This window comes from Podarcis raffonei, chromosome 11, assembly GCF_027172205.1.
Source record: "Podarcis raffonei isolate rPodRaf1 chromosome 11, rPodRaf1.pri, whole genome shotgun sequence".
Classification (NCBI taxonomy): Eukaryota; Metazoa; Chordata; class Lepidosauria; order Squamata; family Lacertidae; genus Podarcis; species Podarcis raffonei.
The window spans coordinates 30,586,110-30,605,782 of NC_070612.1; the positions used below are offsets into that span (position 1 = coordinate 30,586,110).

General features: G+C 42.8%; 1 protein-coding gene across 1 annotated transcript in view; it reads left to right on the forward strand.

Moving 5' to 3' along the window:
• The window catches only part of ZNF366 (zinc finger protein 366), a 33,385-nt gene extending 30,988 nt beyond the window's left edge, over positions 1-2,397 (forward strand). Inside the window, exon 6 of the mRNA XM_053408440.1 lies at positions 134-2,397. Within this exon, the coding sequence (XP_053264415.1) occupies positions 134-651 (518 nt within the window). The 3' untranslated portion in view covers positions 652-2,397. The remainder of the gene's footprint in view (positions 1-133) is intronic.
• The last annotated feature ends 17,276 nt before the right edge of the window (positions 2,398-19,673 follow it).

Sequence of the window (19,673 nt, forward strand, 5' to 3'; positions counted from 1 at the left end):
AAAGGGACACAAGCTGAAATATTCATCCTAGAATCACAGCTCTGAGTTATTTTGATTATAAAATGGGTGCAGGGCTGCAAATATATTTGCTAACACAATCATCTTTTTCTTAATTAAAAAAACCCTCTTATAGGACATGGAAGGGAACGAATAAGAACATCACAAACAGATGCCTCAAGGAGCCTGGAACAGGAAGAACCCTTTGACCTTTCCCAAAAAAGCCAAGGGAAAGGACTTTCATTTCACTCTGATGGGGAAAGTGCCAAAGGAAGCTCGTGTCATGAGGAAGATGAAGACAACTGCTATGGGGTGGAGCCGCAGAGCCCTGCCATGTATCACAGCAACAGCAAGCATGATCTTTCCAGCCAATCAGGACTCAAGATGAAAGACTTCAGAGAGTCGTACTGTGAAGAGAAAGAGAAAATGCTGGATTCAAAATGTGAGGAGAGGAAAGAGAACAACGGGAACCAGAGCCGAGGAGAAAGAGACTTTGCAAATAATGATGGGAGGCATATGGGCTTTAGCCACTTTGAGAATAATAGACTCACTCAGTCTCTCTCTGACTACTTGTATTTTCAACATAGAAACAAGAGTTTGAAGGAGCTGCTGGAAAGGAAAATGGAAAAGCAAACTGTTTTTCTGGGTATCTAAAAGGACACATGTAAACCTAGCGTTGGGAAAGAGAAGTTCCTTCATAGTTTTCATTACCATGAGCTGTAATCTAACAAGACTGGCAAATGATGAAAAAGAGAGTAAGCATAAATAATTTAAGGCAATTTTCATCCGTCATTCACTTGTCCCTATTTTTATACAATAATGTCATAGATACAATGATGTCATATATAGCAATCTAGTCTATAAGCTTCTTTCCAATTATTTCCCCCAAGATTCTGACCTGGTCCATGCATGCAGCACAGTGAAATGAACGAGTCCTGGAATAGTGGAATAGATTGCATATGAAGCGTCATGATTTGAATGTTCTCCTGGATGTGCTGTAACCTTCTGTTGTTGTTGTTTTATTTACTTAAAGATATTGGCTATTCCATATTTTTGCTCTAACTTTATGGTGTTTTAACTGTCAGGTGTACCTTCCAGGACTCAAGTCTTGCTTGAGGAATTCCCTTGGGCATCTGGTTGGCCACTGTGAAAACAGGATGCTGGACTAGATTCTTCTTAAGTTTTTATGGTCAATGGACATTTCAGCTTGCAGACCTGTGTGTGGCCTTTCATTCCCTCACAGCAGCACTGCTACAGAACTAGCGTACTGTTTAGCATTCTTCATGGGAAGCCATGGTGGTGTGAAACCAACAGAAGTCAGTAATGTAGATATGGCCTTAGAGAGACATCTGAAGTGCTCAGCAAATTCAGAATGCTTTACCTAAGAGCAGGCGGTACATAACACAGAGATTCTGGGAAGCCAAGTAGGATTCTGCAAGGTACAGCAGAATAGAGCAGACAAGTGGAAAACTCAAAGGAAATATTGATCATAGCTCATGATGAAAGGATGTGGCTAGGACAACAAAGGGTATCAGTAACATGATGATCAATTAACAAATGGGTTTGGCCTTAGAACAGATGACTCAGATTGCTCAGATGCATTTGGAGACTAGTAAAAAATAAAGATCACCTGGGTCCACTGTAAAGCGCTATGCAATACAAAGGCAGACTTCTGATTATGTGAAGTATATCAACTTTTTTTAGGATCTCCCATTATGTGATAAAAGATCAAGCAGGTCCCAATTAATTTCATTATGAATTTACTCTGGTTATAATTTTGTCCCTTGCTCCCCGGCTCTCCTCAACGTGTTATTTCTAAGTTATTTGTCTCAGTCTGTTGCAGCCTCTCCTCTTCACTTCTCTTCTCTTCTCTTCTCTTCTCTTCTCTTCTTGAGACCTTTTTGCTGGTTCCAGTTTCTTTGCATCTTCCTGTTTCCATAGCGTTGCTGTATTTGGCTGCTGATCACAGGTGGGGTACCTGCAGCCAGGTCCCCTCAGCCCCAGCCTTCATGTCCGATGGTCAGATGAGTTCAGATAAGGTGGGAGTTCCAAACATCTGGAGAGCCACCGGTCCCTCATCCCTGCTGTAGACGGTGCAAATCTGAAAAGTGCAATTTAAAATATAGTATTTATTATGCCAAGGAGTGTATTTAATAAAGTCTTGCCAAGTGTACAATAACACATTGCGTCTGCTTAGCTGAATAGGAAATAACAGCATTAACAGTATGTATTCTTGTATCTGTGCATTGATTTGTGTGTGTGTGTTTTAAACAACACCTGACAAGTAGGATCCAACCCAAATTCCAGTATATTTCTTGATAGCCAGTAGCTCATCTGAAATGTTACATGTCAAATATATTTTGTTAATTTAAAACAAACAAATAAATATATATCAAAGGTACTGCTGTAGTTTGCATCAAGCCCTCCCAGAAATTTCAATTGTCTCTGTCTTGATAAAACAACTGGTCCATGTTTCTCATGGTTATGCTGTTACATGCTGCTCGCTACTTTCCCAACTGGGAGATGTTCCAGGAGCAGCACTTACCTGGTTATGTGTTCTTTTGGCAGGTATTTTTTTAAAATATATGAATTTACTTACAAATATATGGGATGGGCATAGGTGGACAATCAGCAAATCAACTGCCTACACCATAACTGTTATAGTTACTTGGTTGCAATAAGGGCCCTGTTTTTGTCACACAAAAAGTCAGAACCTTGTCAACAAAGAACATTATGAACATAGGAATCTGCCTTAATGTCAGACCATTGTTCCATCTTCTTCAATGCTATCTACACTGACTGGCAGAGTCTCTCCCAACCCTACCTGGAGGGGGCAGGGATTGAACCTGGCATCTTCTGCAAACAAGGCAGAAGCTGTAATACTGAACTTCAACCCTTCTCCAAAGTTCACAAGTAAATGCAGTTGCAAATAGGCACCCTGCTTTGAGGCGAAGACTGGTACAGGTACCAGGAATTAAGCCTATGGGTATATACTCTCTAGCCAAGAAGCAGGTTGACACCCCTAGCACCCAAAATCAGTAAATAGATTTGCAAAAAGCTTCCATGACAGTGTGCAGTTGCAAAGAACAGAATTATATAGGCCCAGCCACACGATAGCTGTAAGAGTGCTTACACCTCGCAATGGGGGAACCAGTGTGAGGCCTGAGGAAGAGAAGGAACCTCTCAAAACTATGGTGCACTTCAATTTCATAAGGTAAAGGTGATGGATTGTACAATTCTATTCCTATTTAGGAAATGTCAAAGAAGAAGAAGAAGAAGAAGAAGAAGAAGAAGGGGAGGAGGAGGAGGAGTTTGGATTTGATATCCCGCCTTTCCTTCCCTTTAAGGAGTCTCAAAGCGGCTAACATTCTCCTTTCCCTTCCTCCCCCACAACAAACACTTTGTGAGGTGAGTGGGGCTGAGAGACTTCAGAGAAGTGTGACTGGCCCAAGGTCACCCAGCAGCTGCATGTGGAGGAGTGGAGACGCGAACCCGGTTCCCCAGATTACGAGACTACCGCTCTTAACCACTACACCACACTGGCTCTCGATATATGCCAACGATATAGTTTTGGAAGGGAAAGGGTGAGTGAGAATAACACAAGCTTTGTGGATATCTCCCTGTGTACCTTATCCTGAGTGAAAGAAGGGGAAACTCAAGTTTGGCTCTCCTTGCTCTGCTAAATGTTTGTGTTGCTCCTTACAAGAGCAGGGATTATTTCTGCATTAATTGCCTTTAGGGGTGTCGGAGAAATTCCATTCAGCACACATTAAAAGCGGAATCTATCAAATTCGTACTTTCCCAAACAATATGTGAATCGAAACACAGCCAACCTTCAAAATTCGCACTTATCTGAATAATGCGATGCAGTTCTTCAACCAAATGGTAGTTACAAAAATGGTTATATGAGAGGAAAGTGTTCACAAAAATGAAGATATTAAAGAAAGTAACGTACATAGTGCACTATATTAGCGAACACAGGAACACACAGGAGCAGAGGCCGGCCAAATAAGTTGGCAGCCCTTTTGTGAAATGCCAAGCTGGGACCACTGGCTGCAACCTACGGTACTTCCCATAGCATACTCAGCTCTTTTCCCCTGTGAGTAGATTTACTTGTAGTTAATGCTCTGGCCAAACATCCCAAGGAACACTTGGTGTGGGGGGGGGGGTATAATGAGTGCCTCATTAAAGAGGTACTCACTTTCCTCAGAAAGTACTCACTGTTTCCTCAGAAGAAACAGGAAGTGGAGGCCTGATTAGGGGACATAAGCTTCATCATCTGTTTCCAGGTCTTAACCTATGGCAGGGGTAGCTAACATTGTGCCCCTCAGATGTTCTGAAATACTACTCCTATTAGCTCTAGTCAGCATAGCCCATGGTCAGGGATGATGTGAGTTGGAGTCCACAACGTTTGGAGGGCACTACATTCACTATCTCTGTCCTAGGAGAAAGCCATCCTTCAACACTGACTAAGAAGCTGGTGACTACGAGGCCCCATTGATCCAAAGCCAAGTAGCTAATGTGGGGCTCTGGCAGCTCTGCTTGTCTACTGAAACCTGCAAAGGCAGAAGGTGCACCAAATAGAGATGCCAGAGGGCTGTATCTGTCCATTGACTTGCATGGGGCCAAATAGCTTAATGGGCATGAGAAGTGCCTGTTCACCAGGCCTCACCTGCAAAAGAGGAATACCTATCAACTGCCCCAGAAAAAACAGGAAATCCCATTTCCCTCCCCTTGTGAGCACATGGCAGCCATTTTGGATGCCTTGCTCTCGTGTGATTTCAGCCTGAGATATTGCCCTCTGCAATCTTGCACTGGGCCCCCAAACACGCATGTTTGGGTGCTATGCCCCCCAAAAAGCACTTTTCCCAAGTCCGCGATCTCAGCAGGTCGCATGACCCACTCAGGATTTCAGATCTGGAAGATGGTGTCCCGAATTTGGGCCACATTATGTTGGAGGGTATGAAGAGGCAGTGATGGCTACCGACATGGTTGGCTTTAAAAGAGAATTAGACAAGTTCTTGGAGGATACAGCTATCAGTAGCTACTAACACTGATGTTGATGTTAATCATCTAATGTTGGAGGGAGTATGTTTCTGAATAGCAGTGGCTAGAAACCTCAGGATTGGACAGTGCTGTTGTGCTTATGTTGTGCAAACTTCTCGTAGGTATCTTGCTGGCCACTGTGGGAACAGGAATTTGGACTAGATGGTCTCTGGCACCAGAAAAATAGTTGTTTGGCTGGCCACATGCCCCCCACTCTGGTGCCACCCATGAACTGGCCTGATCCAGCAGGCTCTCCTTATGTTATTATGTATGTTCCCAGGATGCAGCCCTGGCTTTTCACTGGAACATGCCCTCCAAGTTCTGTCCAGAGATAATTTATGGTGTCAAAGTTAAAGTACTTGCTTATATCTCTTCAGAGCAACAAAGCCTGGCTGGGGCTCTGAAAAATCCGCCATGAAAAGAAAACGGTTCTGATCTAAACAATGATCTGAACACACGTGACGAAACACACTCAGCCTCTCCACATTTGTGAGGCAAAGGTTAGCCATTGTAGCTCTGTGCATAGTTCATTTCAGGGAACAACATGAATGGGGGAAGGCTTTGATTGTATGTTTTGTGAACACTGTAAACTCATTCAGCATGTGGAGGAAGCTCTGTGTCTTTGATAGCTGGGAGTGACCAGCGCAGTCCCATGTGGCTCAGTATCAGTGGCTCTCGGTGTTTCCTCTTTGTTAAAGGCAACAACAAATTTTGAGGGGAAAAGGCACTTGATCCCCTTTTCTCATGATTTACTAGTGCCATTTTTGTGGACACTTGAACTGGGTCCACCTTGAATCATAGGGTTGTGTCCAGCTAAGTTCTACACATAGTAGACACATTGAAATTAACAGACCTAAGTTAGTCCCATAAAGGACTGATAGAAATGGCCTGAAATCTAACCCCCTGCTATAGAAAGATCCTCATGAACACACCACATGTACAGAACTGGGCTGTGTGAGATCTCTAGGATAATGAGTGTAGAGAAAAGGACAGAGAAGCACAGTCCCTCTTTTTCAACTACTTTTCACAGACACATTATTTAACACTGGGAGATTTATTTTACAGAATGATAGAGGGAGACATCAGGCAGGACAGTTGTTCAGATCACCTGGCCAGTCTTTTTCCATGATGCATTGCTGTTTATAGCAGATGGCCATATAGATCAACAAATGCAAATGCAATGTAAATCAGTGTCTTCTTCTTTCATCCACACTTTTGGGAAATGTGTCCCCTCTGGGTAGTTCAGTTGGATAGAGCATGGTGTTGATGATGCCAAGGCTGCATGTTCAATCCCCCATATGAGACAAATGGGTTACTCCTAGTGTGATATGCAACCAACACTACCTGCCTTTGCCCCATGGATGAAAAATATTAATTACAAATTAATTGATGATTAAGCGGCATATACGGTAAATCCCGCTGGTTAATTAATTAAATAACACCAGTTTTAAATGCCACTTTTTCTCATGGAATTCAAGGTGGCATACACAGGAGATCACAACCTGTCCCTCACTGACTAGAGCCAGGTCTCCGTAGCTTCCACACAGCTGTGCTGTGCGCATGCATGCATGGTCTCAGTGTGGGTTTGAAGAGCAGCAATTGTTCTCCACTGCAAACATGTATATCAAGGGTGACCAGCTTGTGGACTTCCAGTTACTGCTGGACTCTTATCAGACCCAGCTAGCCATCATAGTGAGAGCTAGTGAGATCCATCTGGGGTAGGGTGGGAAGTACTGCCACAGATGCTTCTCCAATACTGCTACACAAGGCAGCGGAGGGAGATAGTACCCTCTGCGGTAACTAGCTTAGTGCTTATGTGCAGAGCCTCAGGAGCTTGTTGGATCTTTCCCTTAAAAAAAATGGGTGCAAACATTTTTCACGCCTTAGACTTCTAGCGTGTAACAATGATGGGATGAAAACACTCAGTCCCAAGGAAGAGTTTTTCTTTTCAGTTTATAATTTATCTGTACGGTTATTCTTTGAGACCACGATCAAACACCTTCTCGTAGCTGGAAATGGACCAGCAGAGATCTCCAGCTGCGCGTTGCAAACATACAAGTATTCAGCTGCCAACATCAACAGTCTTAGTGCTCACGTACATCTCGGGTTCAGTTCTGAAAAATAACTCCACCCAGGCTCCATCCACATTCCTAGGCAGATGTGTTGCTATGTAAAGTAAATGCGGGCAGTAACTGGGAGGGAAGCAACCCTATGCTCACTTAGCTGGAAGTAAGCCCCACTGAGCACAGTGAGAATTACTTCTGAGTAGACACATATAGGGTTGTGCACGATCATACCCAAGCCAGGGTCTAACCGTTGATGTCTGAAGCTTAAGCAACTTGAATGCAGCCTGCTCTGATTCTTGTTCCTGAATATTTATTGAAAGGCAATAGATTTCCCTGTAAGAATTATTTTTAAGGTGCCTCTTCAGATTTGTCAAGAAATATCTTCCCTCCAGCCCTGCCAAAGAGAGCCCTCGGTTCTCAATCCAAGTAGTCTGGGGGACTGGAGAGACGAAGGGAAGCAGGTTCTGGCCTCATTTGTTGGTCAGCGGACCAAGGGCTTAAGGGTTATTAGTGCGGTATGAGAGCTGAAAATAATGCCAATTTATGTCTCCTCTGGCAACCAATGCGCCCCTTGGGTTTCAGATAGCACATGGGTAAAGGTAAAGGTAAAGGGACCCCTGACCATTAGGTCCAGTCGTGACCGACTCTGGGGTTGCGGTGCTCATCTTGCTTTATTGGCCGAGGGAGCCGGTGTACAGCCTCCGGGACATGTGGCCAGCATGACTAAGCTGCTTCTGGCGAACCAGAGCAGCGCACGGAAACACTGTTTACCTTCCCGCCGGAGCAGTACCTATTTATGTACTTGCATTTTGACATGCTTTCGAACTGCTAGGTGGGCAGGAGCAGGGACCAAGCAACGGGAGCTCACACCGTCGTGGGGATTCGAACCACTGACCTTCTGATCGGCAAGTCCTAGACTCTGTGGTTTAACTCACAGTGCCACCCACGTCCCTTAGTACATGGGTAGATGAGTCTAAAAATCCCATGACACAAATTTTCATGGCCCTTTAGCGGCTATGGTGGCTCATTTACCAGAATGAATGTATTTAGCGTTACCTATGGAAGTGTGTGCTCAATTTTGACCAAACTAGGCCTCCTAGAGCACAATATACATCATTTATTTTATTCAATTTTGTTCATTATATTTCTATGCCCCTTTTCACTCACATGAGTCGCAAAGCGGCTTACATAGTAGAACATCACAAACACAACATAAAACAAATAAACTAATTAACAAATCATCAGTAAAGGCTTAGTTTGGGAAGCAGCAGAAATACGTTCAGCTGGAGGTCAGGTGAGCTATCTGCTACTGGCTGTTTCTGGATCAGGATAACTCCCAGAGTTTTTATGCTTTTTTGTTTACTCGGCCTGGAGACAGAGGATTAGGGCACACATTCCATGCAGGGAAGGTGGCAAGTCAGTGGCAGAGCTTTGCACACGGAAGATTCCAGGTTCTAATCCTGGCAATAGAATTTGATAGCGGATGCAGTGAAACAGCCATGTCTGAGATCCAGAAATCAGGGCTAGGCCATGTGAATTTGGCCCCTGAGGCATACCACAAAATGGCGCCTCCACCGGCTGGGGAAGAAGGTGTGAGTGAAGATCTACACTGGGAATAAGGGTGGGAGGAGACCAGCAGCACCTCCTAGTCATCAAGTGGCCGCTGTAGAAGGGGCATGCTGGGAGTGGGCTGCCAAGGAGGTGGCAGGTCTGACCTTCAAGGAATGTGCCACAGCTGTTGTTGCCACTGCAGTGGCAGCAGTGGGCAACACATTTCTTGGTGGCTGGATCTGTTGCCCCTCTGGATCCTGGCATCTGAGGCAGTCTCTTCACTTTGCCTCATGGGTGGGCTGGCCCTGCCAGCCAAACAGTCTGACTTAATACGAGCCAGCTTCCTGATTCCTCTTATCCACACCTTGACTGCTTCCAAGTGCAGCTCCTTCCTCACTGCAGCATATAGCCTTTAGCATGAGAAAGTTTCAGCATCCCTCATATTCAGGGTAGGTGAAAAAGTGATTGTCAGTGCACAGTTGCCTTGTTGGCTATGGAGCTGGATGCATGCAGCAAAGGTGTCTCAGGACCCTTGAACCCAAATGACTTACTGGCTGCCAGATAATGGAAGATAAAAGCCGCCCGACAAACGTCTGCCTTGCTCTGTCCCTTTTGATCCAGAGCTGAACAGATGGCAGCCTATAAACAGTTGTGCTGGAGTTATGGCTAGATAGCATCAGCTCTCGAACAGAGAACAAGTGGGACGCGGTTCAGCAGCAGTTGAATTTTGAGTGGCAAACAGCCAATTTGCTACCAGTTGGGTTATTCATGCTGCAATAGGAAGCAATTTTTCTGATGTACAAACTTCCTCCTCCTTCTGTTTGGAACTAGGCAACAATTACATGTATATTATTGTATACTATGTATCTTCATATATATATATATATATATATATGAAAGAAATGCCAGTTTAGCAACAGACGTTCCATGATGTGAAGAAGGTATACACTCTAGTCCTTTATTGCATTATAGCAGCCTCGCAGAACTCTAATGGTAAAATACATCTTTTAACACTAGGAAGATCCAGAAGACATGACGTCCCAGACAGTTGCCATGATTTATTTATCTATCTTGTTCTTGATTGGCTATCTGCACCTGTCAATCTGAGACCTTGAATAGGCAAAATATTTTCAGGAACATGATGCACTCATGTATTTCTATTGCAACAGGACTCAATGCTCTGCTATTAGTTTTCTGTAGCACATCTCTCATTGGCTTTTGTAACATTGCAGGAGCTACTTGTTAGAATCTTAACCATTCATTGCTAATCAGCTTACCAATAACAGGATATTTCTGCTATGGTTTTCCCTTGTGAATGGTTGTCTGCCTTACTACTACATGTGCAATGCGGAATAAGTGATTGCCAATCTGCTGCTGCAAAGGTTGTGCCTATTTAATATACACTGCAGTTCTAAGTATCACTAACTGTAATTTTTGCATCTCATTGCTATTCGGATACCACATTTCCCCCTTCATATATCAGTCAGCTAAGATTTCACTTCATCAGGTTGTATTCCAGATTTGTGAGCTGGAACTAATCTAATTTCTGTCTACTCATAAGAGTGCTGTAAGCACAGGGCACATTGTTTCTTCTTTAAATTTTAAATTCATTTGATTTCAGCCCTGTGGACAGCTCTGTCCGTAGAGCATGAGACTCTTAATCACAGGGTTGTCTGTTCGAGCCCCACATTGGGACTGTATTTACATTATAGTAATTCTAAGGGGCCCCTCCAGAGTCCTTCATTTTGTGCATTCATGATTGTTCGTGCTCATGATGGCTTTGGAGTAGTTATACGTGGTCCCTCTTTCAATACTGTTTGTTCCTGCAAATGTTTCAGGGCAGACATCCAGTTTTGTTTCCAATCAACACATGTCTTATAGCTTCCTGCTGAAATCTTGTAAGTATTCATACCACAAAAGTTCTGGAGTGTTTCCGGGACTGCGAGGGGTTGTCCCATTTTTATTGCACTATAGCACAGGAGTGCCTCTGCGGACAGCAATAATGTAGTAGCAATGGGGAACATTCCAGGACAACTAATAAAGGGGAATGATAGATGGATGGTACAGCCTAATGTGCCAATGACACATTGAAAAATACAGCCACAAACCACCATCAGTCTAGAGGTGCCCCTAAATGGGCATCTGTACGTATAAATTAGCACATGCAGATTTTGTGCATCTTTTTTGTTTGTTCACTTGTCCTTTGATGATGCATTTGGCAATGCCTAACTGGCCACCCTATCCAGAATTAAAAATAAGCCTCCTGTTTTAGGTTTGAGATGGCAGGAATAAAATGCAATCACATACACACACCTCGGCTGAATTAAAATTTCATATTTTAGCTTAGTGCTCACTCACATCTTTAATAGCTCTTTTTTTTTCTTCCACCAAGGACTGTAGGACTGCTTCTCCCGTAGCTTGCAAGAAAGGGGAAACATCTGATTATGATGTCAAAATAAGACAACATTTTTCAGAACTTTCATGTTGCTGGCTTCCCTGAAAGACACTCAAAATGAATAGGAAAGAATTTCCTGGGGAAAATGCTGGAATGCTTAGATAAAATAGAGGAAATGACTGAAACAAATCATGGCCTCTGTAGTGGTGGCGAGGCTGATGATTATTGTCTGTTTGGTAGAAAGCTCTGAAACTGCTGCAAATAAAGCACCATCAGAGTGAATTGCAAGGCAGTGAGGCCCAAATAGATTTAAGCTGATCAATTAACATCAGTGCAGTCGGAACCAAAACATAATCCTATCAGCTGCTAGTCTCCTGCGCCAGTGAAGTTGTGCTGACATCACAAGACAGTCCAGGACATGCTAAACACATGCAAGAGTGCCAGCAGCAATCATCACTTTCTCAGACATTTTCTCAAATGTCTGCATGTCTATCTCTCTACTGACACAATCAGGGACGTGGGTGGCACTGTGGATTAAACCACAGAGCCTAGGGCTTGCCAGTCAGAAGGTCGGCGGTTCAAATCCCCACGACAGGGTGAGCTCCTGTTGCTCGGTCCCTCCTCCTGCCAACCTAGCAGTTCAAAAGCACATCAAAGTGCAAGTAGATAAATAGGTACCGCTCCGGCGGGAAGGTAAATGGCGTTTCCGTGTGCTGCTCTGGTTCGCCAGAAGCAGCTTAGTCATGCTGGCCACATGACCTGGAAGCTGTATGCCGGCTCCTGCAGCCAATAAAGCGAGATGAGATACGCAACCCCAGAGTCGGCCACGACTTGACCTAATGGTCAGGGGTTGCCAACTGTTTGGGGCCAATGCACACATTTGGAATATGGTTGCTGAGGGGCATGACATAGGACAAAAAGACTGCAATGTCTAAAAGAGAATAAAAAGACACAGGACCACAGGAAGGTGGAGGGTCACACCCCATCAGGTCCCCCCCAATAGAAAAAGGCACCTACATCACCTAACAATACACTCACTGATAGAGAGAAGGGGTTGTTCTCAATGAAGCTGCTCCACTATCACAAGGACATAAGCTTGCGCTCAGTGCTTTTGTTTTTCTAAAAAAAAATGTTTAGGGGCACTCTCATTTTCCTACTTATAATGAAATACTGCCTCTTAATGAGGCCAAACTTAGATTCACGAAATGTTTAGGGCTATGTGTGCCCCCAGAAAAAAGCACTGCTTGCACTAATCTTTGCACTAATGTAGGGCTGGGAAACGGCTGTGTGGTCGTTTTTCAGAAACCATCCCCACTTGCAATCAGCTTATGTCACTCCCATGGGGAGTGATATCAGCCGGTGGCTGATTTTGGGGGGCGGGTTTGATTCGGCATCGGCTGAATCATTTTGTGTTGATTCTGCGTTGGATTCTGATTGGTGGAATGAGGGGTTTGATACTGCCTTATCTGCACATGCCTGCTCCCCTGTGGGAAACTGGCACACACAGTCAAAGCAGCAGAGGTTCAAAGAGCAGCACAGGCTATTTGAAAGCCCTTTTGCAAGCAGCCCCAGACTGCCCTTTAAGGTTTAATTAGCCATGTGGAACTGTTTGCAAAAGGGCTTTCAAACAGCCCCACAGTATGCTTTGAAATGTCCTGACAGTCGGGACTTAAAAACGCAGCATCACCTGACATCACTATGATGGTCCCCCTTCCAAAATTGGCCCTCCAGGTGTGGGGAGGCAAGGATCTGACCCACTGCCCAGGAGATTCCTCATCCCAGTGCTAAAGAGCTGACTTCATGGATACAACACAAGCTCTTTGTGCCTCTCATTTATTCTATCTGAGCATTTGAGCTGACTGGTTTGGGTTTACTTTCCACCATGTGTTATGTCCTAATTAATGTAAGAAGAAATTCAAATCCATCTTGGCAAGGCAAGAAAGCAGCTGATGTCAAATACATTTGCTGTGAAGTTTGTTTGAAATGTCAGTATGCTCCCTTCTTTTTGTTATCTTTGCTAGTCCCTTTAAAAATTATTCATCTTTGATAGAAGACAACTTTAAACACTAAACTTGGGATGCAGAACAGTATTATAATTAGTGTCTTTTGCTTAGCTCTCTAGATAGATGTGATGCAATGTTTTTCTTTGAAGTACACATTAAATGTTTAACCTATTTCATTCAAGAAGTCCATGAAAATGTCCAAGTAAATGTCATGTCATCTGCATATTATAATTGGTCAAGATGCTTGACCTTTATGTTGAAAAACCCATACATCATGTTTTGAATGACCCATGTGACATATGGATGGCTGTTTCCTTGTTATATTTAGCTTTGAGCATGGAGCATGTGCAGCACATTCTTGTGCATTTTTACTCAAAATAAGTCTTAGGTGTGTAGGACCTCAACCTTATTCTCACAAACATGGAAGTTTCTCAGCTGTAGTTGCATGTGAAAATGTGCTGCCAAGACACAAATTTCAGAGAAACGCATAGGCCTTTCTTCCTAGTGTGCTGAGGACAGATGTCTAATACTACCCCAGTTACAGAGGCAGTCATAGACTGAGGAAGGTGGAGTCAGGTGTTTGTAAAAATGTGGAACATTTAGTGCACACACATATTCAGATTTCATATTGTGGCATTAAAATAAGCTTGAGTTCATTTAAGTCGTGTTTTTTCTTTGATGCCACTGTGAGAGAGTTGCTGTCCCTTCAAGGAATCTTCTAAGCTTCTAAAGAAGATTTAGCAGCTGATTCTGGCCACTCATAGTCACATGGTTATAGGTGTTTGTTTGCTGTGTACACAGTCAATGCTGTGCAATGTGCAGTCAATGTACATAAGCAGCTCCTAACAGATGATTAACAAAGCTGTGCCAGCCCCAATCTTCAGACCGAGGGAATGAAAAGAAGAACCGGAGCTCAGCCAAGATCACTGTGTGAAACTGTTAAGAACATAGGAAGTTGTCTTAGCCTGAGTCAGACCACGGGACCATCAGATTTACAATCATCTACGCTGATTTCAGGCTGGTGTTTTCCTCACACCTACCTGGAGATTCTTGGGCACTTAGTGGTGGCCCTTCCCGGGTGGCCCTTTGACCACACGGATGCTGATCTGTGTGGTCAAATCTTGGAAGAGATTAACATCTCTTTGGGGCTGTCTAGGAAGGGCAACCAAGCCACAGTGCTGGATACAGAGGGAACTTCTTGTGAGGCATCTGCTTACATGCAGGACAGTTGATCTAGAATGTGCATTCAGCCACATGCCTTGGACAAGTTCATCCTTTGACATTTGATCAGCAGCTAAGCCGGATGAGCAAATTAACTTTGTGATGCATGTAGCAATGACAGAAATTGCTTTTTTTATAAGATATTTATTAAGATTTTTTAAAGTATTACAATAAAAATGAAAAAATAACAAAAATACAAAATAAAAATAGTTAAAAACACACAGATTTTCCATTGCTTATTTTCCTTTAGCTTGTTTCCCGGACCTCCTCATACCTCCCTTTTTTGTATTCCACTTCAAATTGTTGGTTCAGCAAATCCTTACCATTAGATTTTTACCTATTTATAACCCTTTTTTCATATTCTCTTAAAGCATTACAGCTGGAAACCACTTAATTTCTATCCAACATCATTCTAACATTCATTAATTTTACAATATTTCTGTAGATAGTCTTTGAATTTCTTCCAATCTTCTTCCACCGACTCTTCGCCCTGGTCTCGGATTCTGCCAGTCATTTCTGCCAATCCCATATAGTCCATCACCTTTGTCTGCCATTCTTCCAAAGTGGGTAGATCTTGTGTCTTCCAATACTTTGCAATGAGTATTCTTGCTGCTGTTGTAGCGTACATAAAAAAAGTTCTGTCCTTCTTTGGCACCAATTGGCTGACAATGCCCAGAAGAAAGGCCTCTGGTTTCTTCAGGAAGGTATATTTAAATACCTTTTTCATTTCATTATAGATCATTTCCCAGAAAGCCTTAATCCTTGGGCATGTCCACCAAAGGTGAAAGAATGTACCTTCAGTTTCTTTACATTTCCAACATTTATTATCGGGCAAATGATAGATTTTTGCAAGCTTGACTGGGGTCATGTACCACCTGTATATCATCTTCATAATATTCTCTCTTAAGGCATTGCATGCCGTAAACTTCATACCTGTGGTCCATAACTGTTCCCAGTCAGCAAACATAATGTTATGTCCAACATCTTGTGCCCATTTAATCGTAGCAGATTTCACCGTTTCATCCTGAGTATTCCATTTCAACAGCAAGTTATACATCTTTGACAAAATCTTAGTTTTGGGTTCTAACAGTTCTGTTTCTAATTTTGATTTTTCCACCTGGAAGCCAATTTTCTTGTCCAAATTATATGCCTCCATTATCTGATAATAATGAAGCCAATCTCGCACTTTGTTTTTTAGTTTCTCAAAACTCTGCAGTTTCAGTCTATCTCCCTCTTGTTCCAAAATTTCCCAATATTTCGGCCATTTGGCCTCCATATTGAGCTTTTTCTGGGCTTTTGCTTCCATTGCAATGACAGAAATTGCTGTCGGTGTCCCCAGGTAAAATAGCCAGCTCACACTAGGGTTTCTCCAGACAGCCATATACCCAAGTAATACCATTGCACAGAGAAAATAAAATACTCTGTGTCTGAACAATGTAAACACTGGGCACTGTCTCCATCACTGAATGCAGCCTTGTATTAACTGTGCAAGCCGAGCCAGGTGTTATAAGTTCACACTTGCATTTCAGATGGTAACAACAACAACAACAACAACAACAACAACAACAACAACAACAATTTTATTATTTATACCCCGCCCATCTGGCTGGGTTTCCCCAACCACTCTACAGCATATCTAAAGACATAATAAAAACATCAAGTCTTAAAAACCTCCCTATACAAGGCTGCCTTCAGATGTCTTCTTAAAGTTGTGTAATTCTTTATCTTCTTGACATCTGAAGGGAGGGAATTCCACAGGGAGGGCGCCACTACTGAGAAGGTTGAAGCCCTTTTCTTACAATTCTGTGTGTAGGACCTGGGAGATCAGAATTCAAATCCCCACTTAGCCATGAAGCTTGCTGAGTGAACTTGGGCCAGTCGCTGCCTCTCAGCCCAACCTCGCTGGGTTGTTTTGGGGGTTCATTGAGGAGTGGGGAGACCAAGTACGCCACCTTGAGCTCCTTGAAGAAAAAGGTAGGCTTTAAATACAACAAACAAATAAAGACAAGATGAAAATCAGACACATCATTATTCTTATTAAATGGGAGAATTCTTATTTTGGTCTTCATGGAGATACGTGAGACTTCAAAGCCTCAACGGATTGCCACTTCTAAAATGAGCACCTCTCCAAAAGGTAGTAAAAGTGCAGAAGAACAGATTCTGTGGTCTAAATTTCCCCTGAAACTGCTTAACCACAGAAATGGTTTTGTACCTATATCAATCTTTCCCTCTCACAGTTCTCTTTTTCTGAGCAGTTTGATGTGGGAATTGACAAAAGTTGACGCATAAAGGAGAAGTCCTTCCCCAAACCATTCTCTTTTTTATTTCTCCTTCTCCTTCCCCTGCCCAAATACTCACATCTTTGAGAACAGCAAAATGACACTTCTGGGAAACTGATTTGTTCTTATGTTCCATATGTTTGCTGCATGATGTACAATGGCACAATAGGAAACTGCCTTATATCAGGTTAGACAAATGGGCCATCTAGCTCAGTATAAGCTATGCTGATTGGCTGTGGCCCTTCAGGGCTTTAGGCAGAGAGAGTGGAATTCCAAGTTGCACTTGGTCGAATGTTCCATCTGTGCTCCCCCACTGAACACTGTTCTGAAGGTTCTCCCAGTTCCCCTCCACCAAGCCAATTGAAGATGTTGAGGGACCTGGAAGAAGAGAGAGGAGAAGGCTGTACTTCCCCAAGTGGAAATATTTGCACGAGGCTTTCACTGACTAAACAAATCCAGTCCAGGATGGAACCAGGGACCTTCTGCAGGCAGGGCATGTGTCCTGTTGTGCCAGTGCTATGAGCAGGCCTGGGATGTTGCTGGCTCAGCAAGTCTATCAAGACTTATGTGCCAACAACAGGCACCATTGTGAGATGCAATGAAATGATATTGCAAAAGTCATTCCATGGCTGAGAAATTGGGTGGACAAAGGGCAACTCAATCATGTACCATCCAGATGGGTCCTTTGACCACAACAAGGACAACTGCACAGGGACAAACCTATGATCTTCATCTGATAACAAGCTTTGTGTGTTAAGAAATACGCTAAGAAAGTGAACTGAGAGTCCAAATCTTCCCTCCAATATTAGAAGTTTTAGGCTACTAGTTTATCAACCTCAGCCCCCTATCCATAATACAGTGGCTGGCCAAACTTACAGGTCCGCTTGTAATTATTACAAATACAGATTACTTTGAGTACCTGAAATTCACCATTAACAGGCTAGATATAAGCATTTTTATGTCATAATACTGGTGAGAGCCTACAGCAACAGGCAAATTTGCTGAAGTGACTTTAACTGAAGTTACTGCAGCTAATGTTGGAAGAACCAATCTTCTTTGTCAACACAGCTTCAAATATTGGTAGGTAAGGATTAAGGGATGTACGGTCTTATAGAAGACGGAATAATCAAAAGGCGCCATTTCCCAGCTTATCTTTTTTTAAAAAACAAAAATTACCATTATTGGTAATGGGTAAAAATTCAGAGCTGACACAAAAATCTATTAACAAAATCCCCCTAGGCCCATTTCCCATTTCCCACACAGGAGCTGCTTTACATTTGGTTTCCCTGTCACTGAAAATGGTCTTAAAGCAAGCATATAAATTATTAAATGTCGCTAATTTTTTCTACTTTGAGGCTATTGCATACAACTGGGAATGTGCAAAAATGGGCTTTTATTCAAACTGTCTCTAGCAATTTTTTAAAAGAAATAAATATTTGTTGCTTTTAAAGTGTTGCATTAATTTTATTTTTATGCTGAGGAAAAATACCTTTCTCCCTCATACTGCAACACATTATTAATTCAAGGTATTTATCTGCTTGTTTTTCTTGACCTCTCTTCTGGCTCTCCGGTAAATCAGACACTTTCAAAACCTCATGCCAACGCCTCTTTCCTGAGATGAAAGATAATGGAATTCTAACAGCTATACTGTATAGATCAAAAGATAAAGGGCATTGCCTGATGCAGACATAAGCTCAAGATGAAGAAATGGTTCAACAGCATCAGCTTCTATTGGCTATTATATCACCTCTCTTCTACAGGCTAAACAAGCCTAGCTTCTGTAACCTTTCCTTTAGGCCTTTGTGACCTGATACTTGGATCTAAGGGAGTGGGTGATGCTGTGGTCTAAACTACAGAGCCTCTTGGGCTTGCCGATCAGAAGGTCGGAGGTTTGAATCCCCATGATGGGGTGAGCTCCCATTGCTCTGTCCCAGCTTCTGCCAACCTAGCAGTTCGAAAGCACACCAGCATGTGTAGATAAATAGGTACTGCTGCGGCATGAAGGTAAACAGCGTTTCAATGTGCTCTGGCTTCCTTCACGGTGTCCCATTGCACCAGAAGCAGTTTAGTCCTGCTGGCCGCATGACCCGGAAAGCTGTCTGTGGACAAACGCTGGCTCCCTCAGCTTGAAGCAAGAGGAGTGCTGTACCCCAGTCGCCTTTGACTGGACTTAACCATCCAGCGGTCATTTACCTCCCCCACCCTACTTGGACTGCAATGATTCTTTGGTATAAATATAACTGTCGACCAAGAGACCCTGCTAAACCAGATCCTTCTCAAGACCAACCATCAAGGCATGGTGGAAGATATCTCAGTTGCATAAACACTTTACTATGAAAAGAATATTAAAATTTATGCACATTGAGATTGCCTTAAAACTAATTTTGTTTCCATTCGGAACACCTCCTTTGTAGCATTTTATTTTTGGATGCAGTTACATTCCAGCATAGCTTCAAGTGCCACTAATGAGGTTCCAGAAGGTAGCTTCTCATTAAGCCTATGCATCTTCTTTGAGCATGAAGAGGTGGCCTCTCATGCAGGCAATTCAAGATGCAAATCACACATACAAATGTATGGATTATGTCAGTAATGAAATATACAAATTCAAAATTTTACATATACTGTAGCTAATTCGGGGAGCTTCTTGGTGATAACAGGACTGTTGACGTTGGTTGCAGATTTATTACATTCCTTATATTCAAGCTAGATGAATTGTTCTACATTGCACGATCCATTGTGCCCCCTACTGTCTGCTGTGTAGTATTTTGACAAGTTACTGGAATTCAAAGATTTAGCATTATATTTCATTTTCTAAAATAAAGTTGACGTTTTTAAATGGCTTTGAGAAACAGTATCTAATGGGTGCGCGAGACAAATTTGTGTTTATTTCTTCTACTTGTATATATTTTTCTGCCTTCCCATTTAGGCATGTTTAAGGAGTGTATTCAGTATAGGAGAGTCCAAGCCACTGCAAACACGGACTGAGCAGGAAGACCAAACTGTTGGCCGTGGATTGTGGAGTTCCAAGGAGGTATCTATTGAGATCATTGTGATTGTGGGATGGGAGGTTATTGTTTATTTTTTGTTCTACTTGTATTTTTGTCTTGTTAAATGC